At 44.3% G+C, this 19354-nt stretch overlaps 1 protein-coding gene across 3 annotated transcripts in view; it reads right to left on the reverse strand.

Moving 5' to 3' along the window:
* Nucleotides 1-19354, reverse strand: part of dpy19l1l (dpy-19-like 1, like (H. sapiens)) — a 105469-nt gene that overhangs the window by 42716 nt on the left and 43399 nt on the right. For all 3 annotated transcript variants that reach the window (XM_072466855.1, XM_072466856.1, XM_072466857.1), the window contains 3 exons: nt 16559-16639; nt 14951-15052; nt 4396-4467 (listed from right to left, as the gene is read on the reverse strand). In XM_072466855.1, the coding sequence (XP_072322956.1) occupies nt 4396-4467; nt 14951-15052; nt 16559-16639 (255 nt within the window). The remainder of the gene's footprint in view (nt 1-4395; nt 4468-14950; nt 15053-16558; nt 16640-19354) is intronic.

Consider the following 19354-nt stretch of genomic DNA (forward strand, 5'->3'; position numbering starts at 1 on the left):
GACCACAACATCCCAGTATAAAACCTAGTGGGTAAGTAGACTGAGAGTGTGTAACTGCAGGCTGGCTGTGGTCAGGCCATCATGTGAAGAATGTCTGATTGGACAAGGCACTGACAGGTTAGCAATAAACTATAAAGCTGCATATGCATATTCAGTGCTTCAAAACGCAACAGACAAGGGAGTGTTTCACAAATTAAATTTGCTAATTGCCAGTGTTATAGGGAATGCAAATAAATAAAGATGCATTAACATCTGAATCATGGTATTATTTATTCAGCATGACTGATTTGCAACCTCCAGTTCCAATTGTCATTTATGGATGTGAGTTCCAAACTTCTTTTAATTTTTGTGTGTACAGTATTTCCTAATTTCACCCGAAGATCTGGGTCTAATTTCTGGACACCGTCCCGTTGTGCTTCGGTACCCAGCCAGGAAAAGAGAGTTTCTATTTACCCATTAATAATTTGAAATTTATGAAATCGCCTCTTTAACTATCTAAATCTAATGGAACACCACCTGTGTAATATTCCTCATAATACTAATAATCTTTATTATTGTCACAAGTAGGCTTATATTAACTGCAATGAAGTTACTGTGAAAAGCCCCTAGTCACCACATTCCGGCGCCTGTTCGGGTACACTGAGGGAGAATTTAGAATGTCCAAATTTACCTAACAGCACGTCTTTCGGGACTTGTGGAAGGAAACCGGAGCACCCGGAGGAAACCCACGCAGACACAGGGAGAACGTGCAGATTCCGTACAGGCAATGACCCAAGCTGGGAATCGAACCCAGGTCCCTGGTGCTGTGAAGCAACAGAGCTAACTACTGTGAATGTAACTCCAGAATGTCATAGATTATCATTGATTATCATAGGGCAGCACGGTAGCATTGTGGATAGCACAATTGCTTCACAGCTCCAGGGTCCCAGGTTCGATTCCGGCTTGGGTCACTGTCTGCGGGGAGTCTGCACATCCTCCCCGTCTGTGCGTAGGTTTCCTCCGGGTGCTCCGGTTTCCTCCCACGGTCCAAAGATGTGCAGGTTAGGTGGATTGGCCATGATAAATTGCCCTTAGTGTCCAAAATTGCCCTTATTGTTGGGTGAGGTTACTGGGTTATGGGGATAGGGTGGAGGTGTTGACCTTGGGTAGGGTGCTCTTTCCAAGAGCCGGTGCAGACTCGATGGGCCGAATGGCCTCCTTCTGCACTGTAAATTTTATGATAATCTATGATAATTAATGGTAAATTTAGCAAATTAGCAGATAGATTTTTGTTATCCAAAGGTGAGTTATAGAGTTAGGTTGTAGATCAACCACGATCTCATTGAATGGTGGAACAGGCTCCCAGTCCCAAGTTATTTTTATACATTTTCTATAATCATTAAAGTCACATTTTCTGGGTTATTCTATATCTATATTCTAGAATTGCGGTCATTGAATTCCACTTGCCATGGTTTTATTTATTCGCTGATATATTTCTTTGTAGTTTCAGGCTTCCCTCTTCACTGCTTACACTGTTGACTATTTTTGTGTCATCAACAGCCTTGAATATGCGGTTTTCTATACAATGAACTAAGTCATTAACAGATGTGGTGAGTGGCTCAGGTTTCAACATAAATGGTCACAGCCTGCCAATTAGAGTACTCTCGTCTCCTAGTAAGCCTCAATTCCCTCAACCACAATCATAGTTAACAGTCTCTTATTGAGAGAACACAAATACTGTCCGAAAGTCCATATAAATAGCATCCACCCTCAAGTCCATATTAATAGAATCCACCCTCTGAATGTCAATATAAACAGCATCCACTCTCAAAGTCCATATAAATATCATCCAAAGGCATTTCCCTGTCCATTACATTAGTCAACTCTTTAAAAATTCAATCAAATTTGTCAGGCATGACCTACCCATTAAAAATTCATGCTGGCTCTCTCTCATCAGCTAAAAAGACATTCAAGTGGTTCCATTACTCTGTCCTTAATTATAGACTCTAGTAATTTTCCAACAGATGCCGAGAATTTCTTAGTTTCCTCCTCTCACCTTACTTAAACAGTGGAATGATTTGAATGGCCGCCAACGATAATGCTCCCTATCTGGAGAAGTACCGTCATGTTCTTACTCTGAACCTGGCATTAAAATTTCAGATAAATAACTTTAAAACAGGGATGCGAGTCACAGTGAGGATGGTGAACTTCTGCCAACAGTATCCTTTATTCCGATATTAATTTATTTACTTAAATTTGCGGGTTAATTTCAACTTTTCTACACAAAGACGGAACCTGAAGAATTAAAAAAAATTAATAAATTGTAATGCAAAAAGACGGGTTAATTTTAATAGCGTTGAAGAAGTTACTTTACGTAACCAAACTCCATCTGGAAGGTTATCTGAAAATTTCAAAGATTTTAAATGCACACATCATAAAGGACAAAGAACAATACAGCACAGGAACAGGCCCTTCAGCCCTCCAAGCCCGTACCGGTCATGATATCACCCTTGGCTAAAACCCTCAGCACTTCCTCGTGCCATATCCCTCAATACTCATCCTATCCATGTATTTGTCGAGATCCCTTTTTAATGTCATTAATGTGTCTGCTTCCACAACCTTCCCTGGCAGCGTCACTTCACTAAATTTGGTGTCATTCGCAAACTTACAACAGAGGCCCCAGCACCGATCCCTGCGGAACACCACTAGTCATAACCTTCCATTCCGAAAAACACTCTTCTACTGCTACCCTCTGCCTTCTGTGGCTGAACCAGTTCTGTATCCATCTTGCCACTTCACATCAGATCCCGTGCGACTTCACCTTTTGTACCAGTCTGCCATGAGGCACCTTGTCAAAGGCTTTACTGAAGTCCATGTAAACAACATCCACCGCCCTCCCCTCATCAATCATCTTTGTCGCCTCCTCAAAAAACTCGATCAAGTTAGTGAGGCACGACCTCCCCTTCACAAAACCATGCTGTCTATCGCTGATGAGTCCATTTGTTTCCAAATGGGTATAAATCCTGTCCCTGAGAATTCTCTTAAACTAAATAGAAATGATTTCTTTGTTGATGGAGGCAGCGAGGAGAGAGAGGACAGGGAAAAAGAAAGAAAACCAACCCTTCATTTCCTTGGCACCAAAGGAGAGGTTGTCAATCCATTTGGTCCAATGAGAGAAAGCTTGTTTATGGATCAGTTTTGTGGGGATTGTGGTTGAGCTTTATTATCTTTATGGACAAAATGGAAATAAAGTAGACAAAATTGAATTCATTATTCAGTATAATCATTTTTTCTGTAATTCCAGTGCTGTGAGGGTACATCCTTCAGGACTATAAAGGAATATTTGCTAGCTCTAAAAAGGTGAAATACAACTAATTACCAGTGAAAAATAACCATCTCCAGAATGTAAAACCGAGCAGAATGAAAGCTGGTGATAGGAGAACAGGAATACAGATGCGGGCTGGTAAGATGGCACCACGATGGACCTAAGTTATTCTGCCCTGTGCCACTCGTGACAGAAATTCTTGTGTGAAGGTTTAAGTTTTGCAGTGCATTTATCCAAGATTGTTATAGAACCATTGAATTCCTACAATGCAGAAGGAGGCCATTCAGCCCATCGAGTCTGCACCGACCCTCTGAAAGAGCAATCTACCTGGGCCCACTGCCCCTCCCTATCCCCATAACCCCACCTAACCTGCACACCGTTGGACTGTGGGAGGAAACCGGAGGAAACCCACACAGACACAGAGAGAAGGTGCAGACTCCACACACAGTGACCCAAGGCCGGGACCCTGGCGGGGTGAGGCAGCAGTGCTAACCCACTGTGCCACCGTGCCATATGACAGTATATCTTAAAAGTCATATAGTATTTGATGAAATGGTGAATCTCTGTCCTTAGTGTGGTATTGAACATCATGTGAGAATGATTTCTGCAGTTCTTCGCAGTTGTTGATAACCTTCATTAATCCATACCTGCACTTGCTAATGGTCTGAGACAGAGAGCAGCTCACTGCCTGGTTAGAACAAGAAAAGGAATGGGCAGGTGGTAGCAAACTGAAATCTAGTACTGGTGCTGGCTGCCTTAACATTTAAAATAGGGTTAGGCTAATTATTGGAATATATTGTAAAATATGACAGAAATAAAAGTGAAAAAGCAATATTGAGATAGAATTCATATCCCATCCTAATCAGGTGTAATTAATGAAAAACATTTATTTTAAAATCTATTTTTCCCAATCGTTCTTTTCAGACCAACTTTAAAGAAAGTTATCACAGTACATCCTGGTATGGGAACATTTGACAGGGGGAATATCACTGACAACTGAGTCACTAGTATGGAGTTTTGTTTGCATAAATTAGTATATATGGATAGATGGATAAATATCTAACTCAGAACCAGACAATGACAGAACTTACCCTTGAAGCTATAACAGAAAAAATGCAGACAGTCACTGGGAGTAGCAAGGTTTTTGTGTATCTCACAGGAGTCTAAAAACAAGAAACAAAAGGTAGTTTAAACAGAACTATTACTTTCCACTAAATCGACTGAAACCAATTAGAAAACGCCAGCATAACTTCAGGAGTCTGTGCTGCTAAGCAGGTAGCCTCACGCACCTGCAGGTCAGACTTATAGAATTACCCGGAGACTTTTACAGCAGAGGCCTATCTCAACTAGCTCACACAAGATTAAAAACCAGGGCAAATTCCATTAAAGGGCTTTTAAACCCAATTACAGTTCGAGGCTGTATCAGGTATTACTGGCCAGAACATGAATTAACAATTTGAAAATGTTAGCTCATTCAATTACTGAGAAAGCTCGAGTAGGCTTTCTGATTGGAGTTAGATGGCAGCATTAGAGGATCAATCATATACATCAGTTTAGGCCCATTAGTCAAATTGGGAAGCATAGGATCCCTTCAAAGCTTTATTAACATTGAGAGCACCACATCACATACTTAAGTCCCACGTTGCACAAGAACCCAATTTTCAGTAGAGACTGAGAAGCCACCACATTACATTGAAACAGCAACACCCAAATACTCCAAAATACAGCTGAGTAATTGGTATAGGAGCCTGTGGTTCAACACATGTCTGTTACAGTGGGGCCTGGCCAATCCTGAGTGTACAGATTATTGGCTTGAGAATGCATCCACTGCCTGCGTTTACATCACTGTTCATTGCTGACACCCTGCATTTGTATACATTATCTACGTGTGAGCTCCTGAGAGAGCATTCACATCACGTTCATAGTCAACAGTAATTTTAAGGGTTCCAACATCATTCAAGCTTCTGCAGTCTTGCCTGCAACACAATGGAGGGGGTTTCGACATTCTCACACACAATACCAGATTCACGGATGCTGCTTTGGAATCTTGTGAGGATAGAGAGAGCTGTCTTTGGAATTGAAGGTCCCAGTCACAGAAAAGACTACTCCAGCAAGGTTTGTGAGGATAGAGAGAGCTGTCTTTGGAATTGAAGGTCCCAGTCATAGAAAAGACTACTCCAGCAAGGTTGGGAGAAGCCAGCTGAGGGTGAATAATGTCATCAACACCCAGAGAACTTGGCTCCAAATGGACAACCCTCAAAAAAGCTGTCCATGCAATGGAAGCAGAAACCTTTGAGAGTGCAGAATAGAGAACATCAAATCACGTTGGCAAAAAGGAGTAAAAATCAGTTCATACCATTCATCACATAGATTGCAAACAATTAACAATTTATATTTTATATAAACTCGCTTCTTAATGACCAGCTTTCCAGGCTCATTTCCCTACCTTTGACATCAGGGAATGTGCCCATCCCATCCAAAATAGAATGAAAGAATAAACGGAAGGTGAACAAAGAACAAAGAAAAGTACCCTACCCTAAGTACTAGGGTAAACTACCCATTCACCTGAGGAAGGAGCAGCGCTCCGAAAGCTAGTGACATCGAAACAAACCTGTTGGACTTTAACCTGGTGTTGTAAGACTTTGTACTGTGCTCACCCCAGTCCAACGCCGGCATCTCCACATCAAAGAAAAGTACAGCACAGGAACAGGCCCTTCGGCCCTCCAAACCCGTGCCGACCATGCTGCCCGTCTAAACTAAAATCTTCTGCACTTCCGGGGTCCGTATCCCTCTATTCATGTATTTGTCAAGATGTCCCTTAAATGTCACTATCATCCCTGCTTCCACCACCTCCTCCAGCAGCGAGTTCCAGGCACCCACTACCCTCGGTGTATAAAAAAAAAAAACTTGCCTCGCACATCATCTCTAGACCTTGCCCCTCGCACCTTAAACCTATGCCCCCTAGTAATTGGCCCCTCTACCCTGGGAAAAAGCCACTGACTATCCACTGTCTATGCCCCTCATAATTTTGTAGACCTCTATCAGGTCACCCTTCAACCTCCTTCGTTCCAGTGAGAACAAACCGAGTTTATTCAACCTCTCCTCATAGCTAATGCCCTCTCTAAAGCCACCACATCCTTCTGGTAGTGTGGCGACCAGAATTTAACACTATACTCCAAGTGTGGCCTAACTAAGGTTCTATACAGCTGCAACATGACTTGCCAATTTTTATACTCAATGCGCCGGCTAATGAATGCGAGCATGCCGTATGCCTTCTTGACTACCTTCTCCATCTGTGTTGCCCTTTCAGTGACCTGTACACCTAGATCTCTCTGACTGTCAATACTCTTGAGAGTTCTACCATTCACTGTATATTCCCGACCTGCATTAGACCTTCCAAAATGCATTACCTCACATTTGTCCGGATTAAACTCCATCTGCCATCTCTCCGCCCAAGTCTCCAAACGATCTAAATCCTGCTGTATCCTCTGACAGTCCTCATCGCTATCCGCAATTCCACCAAACTTTGTGTCGTCTGCAAACTTACCAATCAGGCCAGTTACATTTTCCTCCAAATCATTTTCTATACTATGAACAGCAAAGGTCCCAGCACTGATCCCTGCGGAACACCATTCGTCACAGCTCTCCAATCAGAAAAGCACCCTCTGCCTTCTATGACCTAGCCAGTTCTGTATCCATCTTGCCAGCTCACCCCTGATCCCATGTGACTTCACCTTATGTACCAGTCTGCCATGACGGACCTTGTCAAAGGCCTTACTGAAGTCCATATAGACAACATCCACTGCCCTACCTGCATCAATCGTCTTTGTGACCTCCTCGAAAAACTCTTATCAAGTTAGTGAGACATGACCTCCCCTTCACAAAACCACGCTGCCTCTCACTAATACGTCCAGTTGCTTCCATATGGGAGTAGATCCTGTCTCTAAAAATTCTCTCCAGTAATTTCCCTCCCACTGATGTAAGGCTCACCGGCCTGTAGTTCCCTGGATTATCCTTGCTACCCTTCTTAAACAAAGGAACAACATTGGCTATTCGCCAGTCCTCCGGGACATCACCTGAAGACAGTGATGTTCCAAAGATTTCGGTCAGGGCCTCAGCAATTTCCTCTCTAGCCTCCTTCAGTATTCTGGGGTAGATCCCATCAGGCCCTGGGGACTTATCTACCTTAATATTTTTCAAGACCCCCAACACCTCGTCTTTTTGGATCTCAATGTGACCCAGGCTAATCTACACACCCTTCTCCAGACTCAACATCCACCAATTCCTTCTCTTTAGGTGAATACTGATGCAAAGTATTCATTTAGTGCCTCGCCCATTTCCTCTGGCTCCACACATAGAATCCCTTGCCTATCCTTCACTGGCCCACCCTTTCCCTGGCTACCCTCTTGCTTTTTATGTACATGTAAAAAGCCGTGGGATTTTCCTTAACCCTATTTGCCAATGACTTTCCATGACCCCTTTTAGCCCTCCTGACTCCTTGCTTAAGTTCCTTCCTACTTTCCTTATATTCCACGCAGGCTTCGTCTGTTCTCAGCCTTCTAGCCCTGACAAATGCCTCCTTTTTCTTTTTGACGTGGCCTACAATATCTCTCGTTATCCAAGGTACTCGAAATTTGCCGTATTTATCCTTCTTCCGCACAGGAACATGCCGGTTCTGAATTCCCTTCAACTGACATTTGAAAGCCTCCCACATGTCAGATGTTGATTTACCCTCAAACATCCGCCCCCAGTCTAGGTTCTTCAGTCCCTGTCTAATATTGTTATAATTAGCCTTCCCCCAATTTAGCACATTCACCCCAGGACCACTCTTATCCTTGTCCACCAGCACTTACTGAATTGTGGTCACTGTTCCCGAAATGCTCCCCTACTGAAACTTCTACCACCTGGCCGGGCCCATTCCCCAATACCAAGTCCAGTATACCCCTTCCCTAGTTGGACTATCTGCATATTGTTTTAAGAAGCCCTCCTGGATGCTTCTTACAAACTCTGCCCCATCCAAGCCCCCAGCACTAAGTGAGTCCCAGTCAATATTGGGCATGTTAAAGTCTCCCATCACAACAACCCTGTTGCTTTTACCTCTTTCCAAAATCTGTCTACCTATCTGCTCCTCTATGTCCCACTGGCTGTTGGGTGGCCTGTAGTAAACCCCCAACATTGTGACTGCACCCTTCTTATTCCTGATCTCTACCTTTATAGCCTCGCTGCCCTCTGAGGTGTCCTCCCGCAGTACAGCTGTGATATTCTCCCTAACCAGTAGCGCAACTCCGCCACCCCTTTTACATCCCCCTCTATCTCGCCTGAAACATCTAAATCCAGGAACGTTTAGCTGCCAATCCTGTCCTTCCCTCAACCAGGTCTCTGTAATGGTAACAACATCAATAGTTCCAAGTACTAATCCAAGCTCTAAGTTCATCTGCCTTACCTGTTATACTTCTTGCATTAAAAAAATATGCACTTCAGGCCACCAGACCCGCTGTTTTCAGCAACATCTCCCTATCTGCTCTTCCTCAGAGCCAGACTGGCCCTGTTCCCTAGTTCTCCCTCAATTTTTTCACCTTCTGACCTATTGCTCCCGTGCCCACCCCCCTGCCATACTAGTTCAAACCCTCCTGTGTGACACTAGCAAACCTCGCGGCTAGGATATTTATGCCTCTCCGGTTTAGATGCAACCCGTCCTTCTTATACAGGTCACACCTGCCCCGGAAGAGCTCCCAGTGGTCCAGATAACGGAAACACTACCTCCTACACCAGCTGTTTAGCCACGTGTTTAGCTGCTCTATCTTCCTTTTCTAGCCTCACTGGCATGTGGCACAGGGAGTAATCCCGAGATTACAACCCAAAAGGTCCTGTCTTTTAACTTTCTGCCTAGCTCCCTGAACTCCTGCTGCAGGACCTCATGCCCCTTCCTGCCTATGTTGTTTGTACCAATATGAAATGAAATGAAAATAGTTTATTGTCACAAGTAGGCCTCAATGAAGTTTCTGTGAAAAGCCCGTACAACGACCTCTGCCTGTTTGCCCTCCCCCTTCAGGATGCCCTCTACCCGTTCGGAGGCATCCTGGACCCTGGCACCAGGGAGGCAACATACCATCCTGGAGTCTCTTTCACGTCCACAGAAGCGCCTATCTGTGCCCCTGACTATAGAGTCCCCTGACTATTGCTCTTCTGCGCTTTGACCCTCCCTGCTGAACATCAGATCAGTGCCGCTGCTCTGGCTGCTGCTGTTTTCCCCTGATAGGCTATTCCCCCCAACAGTATCCAAAGCAGTATACCTGTTCGAGGGGGACAACCACAGTGGATTCCTGCACTGACTGCCTGCCCCTTCTGGTGGTCACCCATCTCTCTGCCTGCACCTTGGGTGTGACCACATCTCTATAACTCCTATCTGTGACGCTTTCCGCCACCTGCATGCGCCTAAGTGCATCCAATTGCTGCTCCAACTGAACCACGCAGTCTGTGAGGAGCTGCTATTGGTTACACTTACTGCAGATGTAGTCCACCGGAATGCTGGAAGTGTCACAGATCTGCCACATCTCAGTTGGAGCACTGCACCCCGCTCAGTGACATTTAAACACTAGTTAATTAATTTAAAATAAACACTTGAATTGTTAGATTGAGTTACAATTAACTATATGGCCCTGACGCTACATGATTTTCACTGTAAAATTAAATGCTAAATACCGATCTCTGCCCTCAGGTTTAGTTATAGGAACTTCTTGATGGAGCTTTGCTTAAGGGAGTTCAATAAAGCAAAGATCGCAAATAACAAAATAGTGCAAGACTCAATCCCTCGCTAAGATGACTGACTTGTCTTTATACAAATGTGTCACTTGCCCAAAGAGCTATCAGAATCAAGGAAACGCATGTGGACCATTCCTTTCCTTATCTCCATTTGGTATTTTATCTCAGTCACGTCCTTTATTCGATGTCACTTCTACCTATCCCAATCGATCCTCTCTGGAGGGGTCAATGGGCATAGCCCTGGCACATTCAAGGACATGAGCAGCACGGTAGCACAGTGGTTAGCACAATGGCTTCACAGCACCAGGGTCCCAGGTCTGATTCCCGGCACGTTCTCCCAGTGTCTGCGTGGGTTTCCTCCGGTGCTCCGGTTTCCATCCACAAGTCCGGAAAGAAGTGCTGTTAGGCGAATTGGACATTCTGAATTCTCCCTCTGTGTACCTGAACAGGCGCCGGAATGTGGCGACTAGGGGATTTTCACAGTAACTTCATTCCAGTGTTACTTGTGACAATAATAAAGATTATTATTATGTCCAAGGGCCTCAATATAATTTGTACCAGCTTTCTGTTAGTGGCAGTTCCACTGAGACATTACAAGGACGTAATGGGCGATATTCTCAGGAACTCCCCCAAATGCCCTCTAGACATGGGAGCACAGCTGAAGGAATTAACAATTTCACGGAGTGGAATTTACAGGCAGATGGATAGGTGAGAACATAAAGGAAAGTGCATCAGTAGATTAATCAGCCCCTCGAACCTGCTCTGCCATTCGATATGATCATAGCTCATCTCTTGTCCTGACTCCACTTTCCTGCCCACTTCCCATATCCTCGATTTCCCGAGAAACAAAAAAAAATCCACCTCTGTCTCGAATATGTTCAACAATGGAGCATCCACAACTCCTCTCGAGTGTACAGTTCCAAAGATTCCGAACTCTCCGAGTGAAGAAAGTTTTCATTTAATAATAATAATTAATAATAATCTTTATTGTCACAAGTAGGCTTACATTAACACTGCAATGAAGTTACTGTGAAAATCCCCCAGTCGCCAGATTCCGGCGCCTGTTCGGGTACACAGGGGGAGAATTCAGAATGTCCAAATTACCTAACACGTCTTTCGGGACTTGTGGGAGGAAACCGGAGCACCCGGAGGAAACCCAGACAGACACAGGGTCTAAATGAGTTTCATTCCTAAATGAGACTGTGCCCCATGTTCTAGGCTCCTGAGCCAGGATGGAAAAGAAAATTGTGTCCACCCAATCAAGCCCCCTCAGAATCTTGCCCGTTTCTGTCACATCACCTCTTATTCTTCCAAACGAGAGAATATAGGTCCGTTCATTCAGGGAGAAACCGGTTCACAAAGCCCCATTGGATGATCCACTCAACTTGGAACGACGGAGGTTGAGGGGCGACCGGATAGAGGTCTACAAAATTACGAGGAGCATAGACAGGGTGGATAGTCAGAGGCTTTTCCCCAGGGTAGAGGGGTCAATTACTAGGGGGCATAGGTTTAAGGTGCGAGGGACAAGGTCTAGAGTAGATGTACGAGGCAAGTTTTTTTTTTTAAACAGAGGGTAGTGGGTGCCTGGAACCCGCTGCCGGAGGAGGTAGTGGAAGCAGGACGATAGTGACATTTAAGGGGCATCTTGATAAATACATGAATAGGATGGGAAGAGAGGGATACGGAACCAGGAAGTGTAGAAGATTGTAGTTTAGTCATAGTCGGCACGGGCTTGGAGGGCCGAAGGGCCTGTTCCTGTGCTGTACTTTTCTTTGTTCTTTGGGCCTTGGTACCTGACCAGAGCTTTGGACTGTCTACATCTTCCAATTATTTTTCCTCACCCTCAAATCTGAAGTCCAAATCTTTAGATTATCTTTCTTACTCACAAATAGGTCACAAGTGCAGACCAGTATTAAGCTTTTCCTCCCTGAACTGACTTGTTAGTGACCAACATGTAGGCCTCACAGCCCCTCGAACCTCCTCTGCCATTCAATAAGATCACAGGGATCGTCTGCATCAAGTTCACTTTCCAATCTATACACTTATCCCTGGATGCCCTTAGTGACTGAATACATATCGACCTCAGTCTTGAATATACTCAACTGAGCATCCACAGCCCTCTCTCATAGAGAACTCCCAAGATTCATAAATCCCTGAGTGAAGAAATTTCCCCTCATCCCAATGCTCATCAACTCCTTATCCTGAAAGAATGGCCTCCAATTCTAGACTCTCCAATCAGGGACAACTGCCATCCTGGCAAGGCTTTAAAAGAATTTTATACATTCCAATGAGATCTCATTCTTTGAAACTTGAGAATACGGGCTCATTTTACCCCATCTCCCCTCACAGGACAGTCCTCGCATCTGACGGGATCAGTCTAGTTGCACCTTTTCTCTGCTTCTTCTCGATCTCTTAAACATCCTTCCTCGATCTTTTAAACACAGCCTCAGAGCACATGTTTCCTCTTGAAGATTTCTGGTTGACTTGGTGCTGTGCCTAAATGCTTCAGGATCCCCTGAGTCCCCGACTTGGACTGATGTTTAGGTTTTGCTGACATTTCACACTTGCAGCAGTTTAAATTCTTTCAACAAGCTCAGCTCTCCCCCCACTTTTTTTTTTTTTTTTTAAAAAGGAGCCCATACATATTGCACTGTTCTAGAAGATGATAGCTCCCCTGGGTGGTCCGGAGTAATTCCTTCGATACAAAGTCAGGCTACACTGTGCAGGACGACACATTCCTGCCTCAAAAGCATCAGAAATGGCCATGACAAGCTACACATTACAATTAGTGAAAGTGCCATCCTCCAGGCTCCACTTGTCCTGACATCAGATTGATTCTCCACTATTTTCCGGGTGGAGGATATTTACTTTGTCCACTTATTGTGGAGTAATACTTATTCAGTGCGCACTCTGTCTCAATAATGCATTCTCCAGATTATTTTTCAGGCATTATTTTCCTTTTAGAGGATTTTTTCTATTCTTGCGTTACTTGGAATATTACTTAAGAATTTTCAAAAAGATAAATGCAGAGAGCTTGTCCATCGGCTGTGGATATCTAACATTTATTAAACTTGGCAGGGCTGGAGGAAAGATGACCTGGCTTTTCAAAATTTAACTTCTGGCAAATTACAAAGGTCGTTACAAAATTTGGTGAACAAAAGAGGCGGCAAAAATTGAGCGTGGAGTTAAGGGATGCAACTTCAGGCATAGATAGCAAGGACATCCTCAAAGGGAACGCTAATTGGACGCATGACATTCACTGAGGAATCATAGAACATAATAGCGCAGAACAGGCCCTTCGGCCCTCGATGTTGCGCCGACCCGTGAAACCACTCTAAAGCCCATCTACACTATTCCCTTATTGTCCATATGTCTATCCAATGACCATTTGAATGTCCTTAGTGTTGGCGAGTCCACTACTGTTGCAGGCAGGGCATTCCACGCCCCTACCACTCTCGGAGTAAAGAACCTACCTCTGACATCTGTCTTATATTTATCTACCCTCAATTTCAAGCTATATCCCCTCGTGCTAGACATCACCATCCGAGGAAAAAGGCTCACTGTCCACCCTATCCAATCCTCTGATCATCTTGTATGCCTCAATTAAGTCACCTCTTAACCTTCTTCTCTCTAACAAAAACAGCCTCAAGTCCCTCAGCCTTTCCTCATAAGATCTTCCCTCCATACCAGGCAACATTCTGGTAAATCTCTTCTACACCCTTTCCAATGCTCCCACATCCTTCCTATAATGCGGCAACCAGAATTGCACGCAATACTCCAAATGCGGCCGCACCAGAGTGTTGTATAGCTGCAACATGACCTCATGGCTCCTAAACTCAACCCCTCTACCAATAAAAGCTAACACACCGTACGCCTTCTTAACAACCCTCTCAACCTGGGTGGCAACTTTCAGGGATCTATGTACATGGACACCGAGATATCTCTGCTCATCCGCACTGCCAAGAATCTTACCATTAGCCCAGTACTCGGTCTTCCTGTTATTCCTTCCAAAATGAATCACCTCACACTTTTCTGCATTAAACTCCATTTGCCACCTCTCAGCCCAGGGCTGCAGCTTATCTATGTCCCATGTAACTTGTAACATCCTTCCGCACTGTCCACAACTCCACCGACTTTAGTGTCATCTACAAATTTACTCACCCATCCTTCTACGCCCATCTCCAGGTCATTTATAAAAATGACAAACAGCAGTGGCCCCAAAACAGATCCTTGTGGTACACCACTAGTAACTGGACTCCAGTCTGAACATTTCCCATCAACCACCACCCTTTGTCTTCTTCCAGCTAGCCAATTTCTGATCCAAACTGCTAAATCTCCCTGAATCCCATGCCTCCGTATTTTCTGCAGTAGCCTACCATGGGGAACCTTATCAAACACTTTACTGAAATCCATATACACCACATCAACTACTTTACCCTCATCCACCTGTTTGGTCACCTTCTCAAAGAACTCAATAAGGTTTGAGGCACGACCTACCCTTCACAAAACCGTGTTGACTATCATCAAAGTACAGGCTCCCAAAACTCACTTTTGCTCATTTGACCCCCACCCCCCCATGTAATCCAGGTGTAAGAGAAGACCTTCATGCTCCTGAGCCCAGTGGTTTAAGCAGGGCATGTTCAACAGAGCAGCAGCATGCATGATAAAGGCTGCGTGCTGACTTGTGAGATGATCCTTTACAATCATATGAGATGGGGACTGAATAAAGACACGACCTCACACACTTCCAGTTTGCATTCCCTCATTTGACAACCTCAGACCAGGATATAAAGAGAGCAGGGATTCGAGCTGCAACTTGTGTGTTCACTGAGCATTGATATCTCAACATTCACATCAATACATTTAACATTCTTGAAAGATCACCTCAATCTCCATGAAATCAAACTCCACAGCACACGTGTACATCAGGGTGTCAAAATCCTTGTAGCTGGTGAATTTAGATTTCAGTAGGTTACTTATGTGCGCCTGGAAGCAAAGAGTAAACATGGTCACATATGGCTAGGACATTTCAATATCACACTGCACTCCGATTGCTCAGTGAGTGGTCCATGGCAACAAAGCATCAATCTCGAATCTGTGCACCCAATGGATCAAAGTTCAGAATGAGGTGATCTGTGGAACAAGTAGACAACTTCCCTGGAAGTCAATGTTTGTGATCGTGCAAGGTCATCTTTGCAACGACAAAACTTCACTTCATGTTCATAATTGACAAAATGGTCAAAAGGCGATGAACATGACTGATCATGATCCAGGTGTACTTGATGGAAGAATGCTAATTGAAGTCTCTGGGTAAATTCACCAACGCCTCACTCCCAATGAGGATAACACACTGCAGGCCTCTGCTCGCAGTCCTGCCCTCCCTTTCAATGTTATTCCTAAACTAGGAGTAGGAGATTGAACCTCGTACGAATCTCTCAAGGTTCCCAGTACAAGCTTTGTGTACAGTAGATTTTTTAGAAGTTTACAAGGATATTGTTCTCCAAGTTACCAAACTCTTCCAATAAGCAGCTGTCCAGTGCATTCTTTTCCACTCTTGGATAATGGACTATTCATTTGGGTGGGAAAGATGGATAAATGAAGGAAAATTAACAAAACTTGCAGCTTCCGCATCCCATAGCTCTGCATGCCATGGACCTATCTACACCTTGCAATAACTGATCAATGGGAAATGTGCAAGAGGCTAGAAAAGAGCAACCTTTTCATGAGGAACCAAGTTTTTTTTCCTCAGTCACGGGATCAATGTGAAAATTTCAGAAAGATAAGCCATTAGAGATTTAGCTAATTATTAATTATTAAAACAACAAAAATTGTGCATTTTTATGAACAAGCTTCAAATGAGAAGACCAATTTATTAGCTCACTTTCTAGCCACTATACTCAACACTGATTTAGGGAGATATCTGGCATTGTTCGTGCCTGCAAATGTCTGCCTGCGGATATTCCAGATAGATCTGTCAGGAGTGATCTTGATTTTGATTTGGGGTTTTTCATTTTGCTGCCAATAAATCAAAGGGCATGCTTTGATAGGTTTAGATAAGGCTCTGAGGCAAAGTATTGACTATAAAATATCACAAGGTCATGCTCTGCCAAAGCGCTCTTCAGGTCACTTGTCATTTAACATCCCAATTAGTTCCAGTTAGAACATGTCATGAGCATCAATTTTAAATGGATTAGCAAAGTTTCAGTTCATAATGTTCCCTGAAATCCACAGATTGGTTCGAATGAATCTCTCAGGCTGTCGGTAGAGTGAATTTTCTGATTTTAGTTCTTTGCTGGAAATGCCCTGGCACCTCCCAGTAAGCAGCACAGATTGTGACATCACGGGCTAAACTGAAATCACTGAGTGAATCGCAGCTCCAATTATGTTCACACTTCTAGAAATCCATCTCTGTATTCGACCAGCTAACTAGAATTCCAAATCAGAATCCCGTCTGTGCTTCTTTTGTACCTCATTCATAAAATAGTTACTTACATCATCAGCAACTCCTAATAATTTAGAAGCCACGAATTTGAGTATAATAGTTCCAAGAAGCCAGACAGTTCCTTTCAACATCTGCAAAATTACACAAAATATGGACAGTTTATATTCACACACAATGTCAGCACAGGTGGCCATTTGGCCCATTGCATCTATGCTGGATTTCCTAAGGAGCAATTCACCTTATGCCGTTGCCCCGCCTTCTCCCCGTAGCCCCGCACATTCATTCTTTTCAGGTGATAATCCAATTCCCTCTTGAATGCCTTGATTAAATCTGCCTCCATCAAACTCAGGCAGTGGACACCACTCGCTTCAAGGAACGGTTTTTCCTCATGTCACCATTGCTTCTCTTGGCAATTACCTTAAATCTATGCACCCCAGTTCTCAAACCTTCCACCAATGGGAACAGTTTCTCCCCATCTACTCTGCCCAAATCCCTCATGATTTTGAACACCTCCCTCAAATCGCCCCTCAAACTTCTCCAGGGAAACTGTCCCAACATTTCCCATCAAGCTGTGCAACTGAAGCCCAAACACACTATAGAAGGATCGCCCCAACACCCACTCAGGGCACTCCCACGTGCGATCAGGGATCGCCCCAACACCCACTCAGGGCACTCCCACGTGCGATCAGGGATCGCCCCAACATCCACTCAGGGCACTCCCATGTGCGATCAGGGATCGCCCCAACATCCACTCAGGGCACTCCCACGTGCGATCAGGGATCACCCCAACACCCACTCAGGGCACTCCCACGTGCAATCAGTAGCCTCCAGCTGCATGACCTTTGGGCAGGGTTGTGCCCCAAAATGCCAGCTTGGCATCACCAATCTGGTACCCTGGCAGTGCACATGCCAGCCCCTGTGGCACCTTGGCAGTGTGGGGCTGGCACCCATGTTGCACTGCCAGGGTGCCCAGGTGACGCCAGCAGTGCCAGGGCACCACCCTGCCCAAAGGGCATGCGGCTGGAGGCCACCTATCCCCTGGGAGACCCCCACAAGTGCCGTTCCATCTGGTCCCCGTCTGTGGAAGCCAGTGCTGAATGGCACTCATCAGAGGTCTCCGAGGTGAAGGGGAGGAATCCCAAAGCCTCGGGGACCTCGGGAATCTGCACATTAGAGTGAGACTGTCTCGCTCTAATATGCAGATTGCCAAAAAGTGATCCCGCCCACAATGGGCAGGATTTACATTGCAACGTCTTACGAGATTGCGTTGGATCTCACGAGGCGCTGTGAGCCGGGTAGATCCCGGGTGCGGGGACTCCTGGATTTTATCGGCCACACTGCCGCAGTGAACTGCTTTTCGGGTGCAGTGTGGCCACTTGATTGCGCCCATTGTGTGTTTTAATAGGATCCTGGGTCACTGTCCATGTGGAGTTTGCACATTCTCCCCGTGTTTGTTTGAGTCTCACTCCCACAACCCAAAGATGTGCAGGCTAGGTGGATTGGCCACACAAAATTGTCACTTAATTGGGAAAAAAAGGAACTGGGTACTCTTAAATTTAAAAAAAAGTTTTAGTGGGATGATTTAGTTAACGGGAGGAGCCAGGGGCCAAAGCAGTCAGGTGTTAATTGCAGTTTTAAAAATTCAGTTTTAGATTAGGTGTTGACCAGACAAGAAGCTGTGCTCTCAATACAATGAGGTTAGATTTGTCTGTGGACAGACTAGCAGTTTCTGGAGAGTCAGTCAGTCAAAGATTTGACTGTGGACAGACCAGCAGCTTTTCATAAAGCAGTTTAGTTAAAAAGAATTTGCCTGTGAATAAAATGGCTGTTTTTGAAGTTTGCCGGTTTAAACAGAAGTTTGAGACAGGCAAGAATCTGCAGCTGGTTCCTGAAGAATCTCTCTTTCTCAAAGTGGTTTATCCAAGACATCTCTATTAAGTAAGTATGCCTGGGCCTATTAACTGTATTTAGATGTGGATTTCGACCCAAGATGGATTCTGTTTGAGTGGAGATAAAGAAAGCAGTTAGGAATTACCGTTGTATTGTATTGTTAAGCATTGTTTAACTGGTAATTGAAAGCTATTGATTTTATGATGTTATAGTAATATTGTGTCAGAGGCTTGTGGGATCAAGCCCAACTCCAAAGACTTGAACATATAATCTAGGCTGACACTTCTGATCACACTGAACTGTTTTTCAGATGAGATGCTAAGCCAAGGCCCCACCAAGCGCATGTAAAAGATGATCCAGGTCACTACTAAAAGATTTGCAACAGGAGTTCTCAGGCACCAGATCAACATTACTTCTCCAACCACCATTGCTAAAATAGTTTAATTGTTAATTAATATCACTGTTGTTTGCTATGCAGAAATAATTAATTGCTGCATTTCCCTACATTACAACAGTGACAACACTTAAAAATTAATTTGTTGGCTGTGAAGCACTGCGGAATATTGAAGATGCAAAAGTTATGTAAATGCAAGTTGTCTTGCACAAAATCATCATCATCATTCCCTCAATGCCTTCAATGATAAAACCCAGAAAATCATTTGCTTTTTACTGACTTTTCTGCTCGACTCCCTTCTTTAAAAACCTTTTAATCTACACTACTCCATCTCATTACTCCGCTACTGAATACTAGTGTTCATGTATATGCACACAATGTTTCACACTACTTCCTGATGCATCTTCAATTCCCAAACTCCAGTAAGCTTGAACATTATTGCCTTCTTATCACAAATGATGTTCCTCCATTAATCCACTGGTGCCAATTTTTGTCCAAATCATCCCCCCCTGTAAAAAGGCTTCCGATAAGCAATGCCCCACTGAATTTGAGGCGAGACGGT

Source organism: Scyliorhinus torazame, chromosome 11, assembly GCF_047496885.1.
Source record: "Scyliorhinus torazame isolate Kashiwa2021f chromosome 11, sScyTor2.1, whole genome shotgun sequence".
NCBI lineage: Eukaryota > Metazoa > Chordata > Chondrichthyes > Carcharhiniformes > Scyliorhinidae > Scyliorhinus > Scyliorhinus torazame.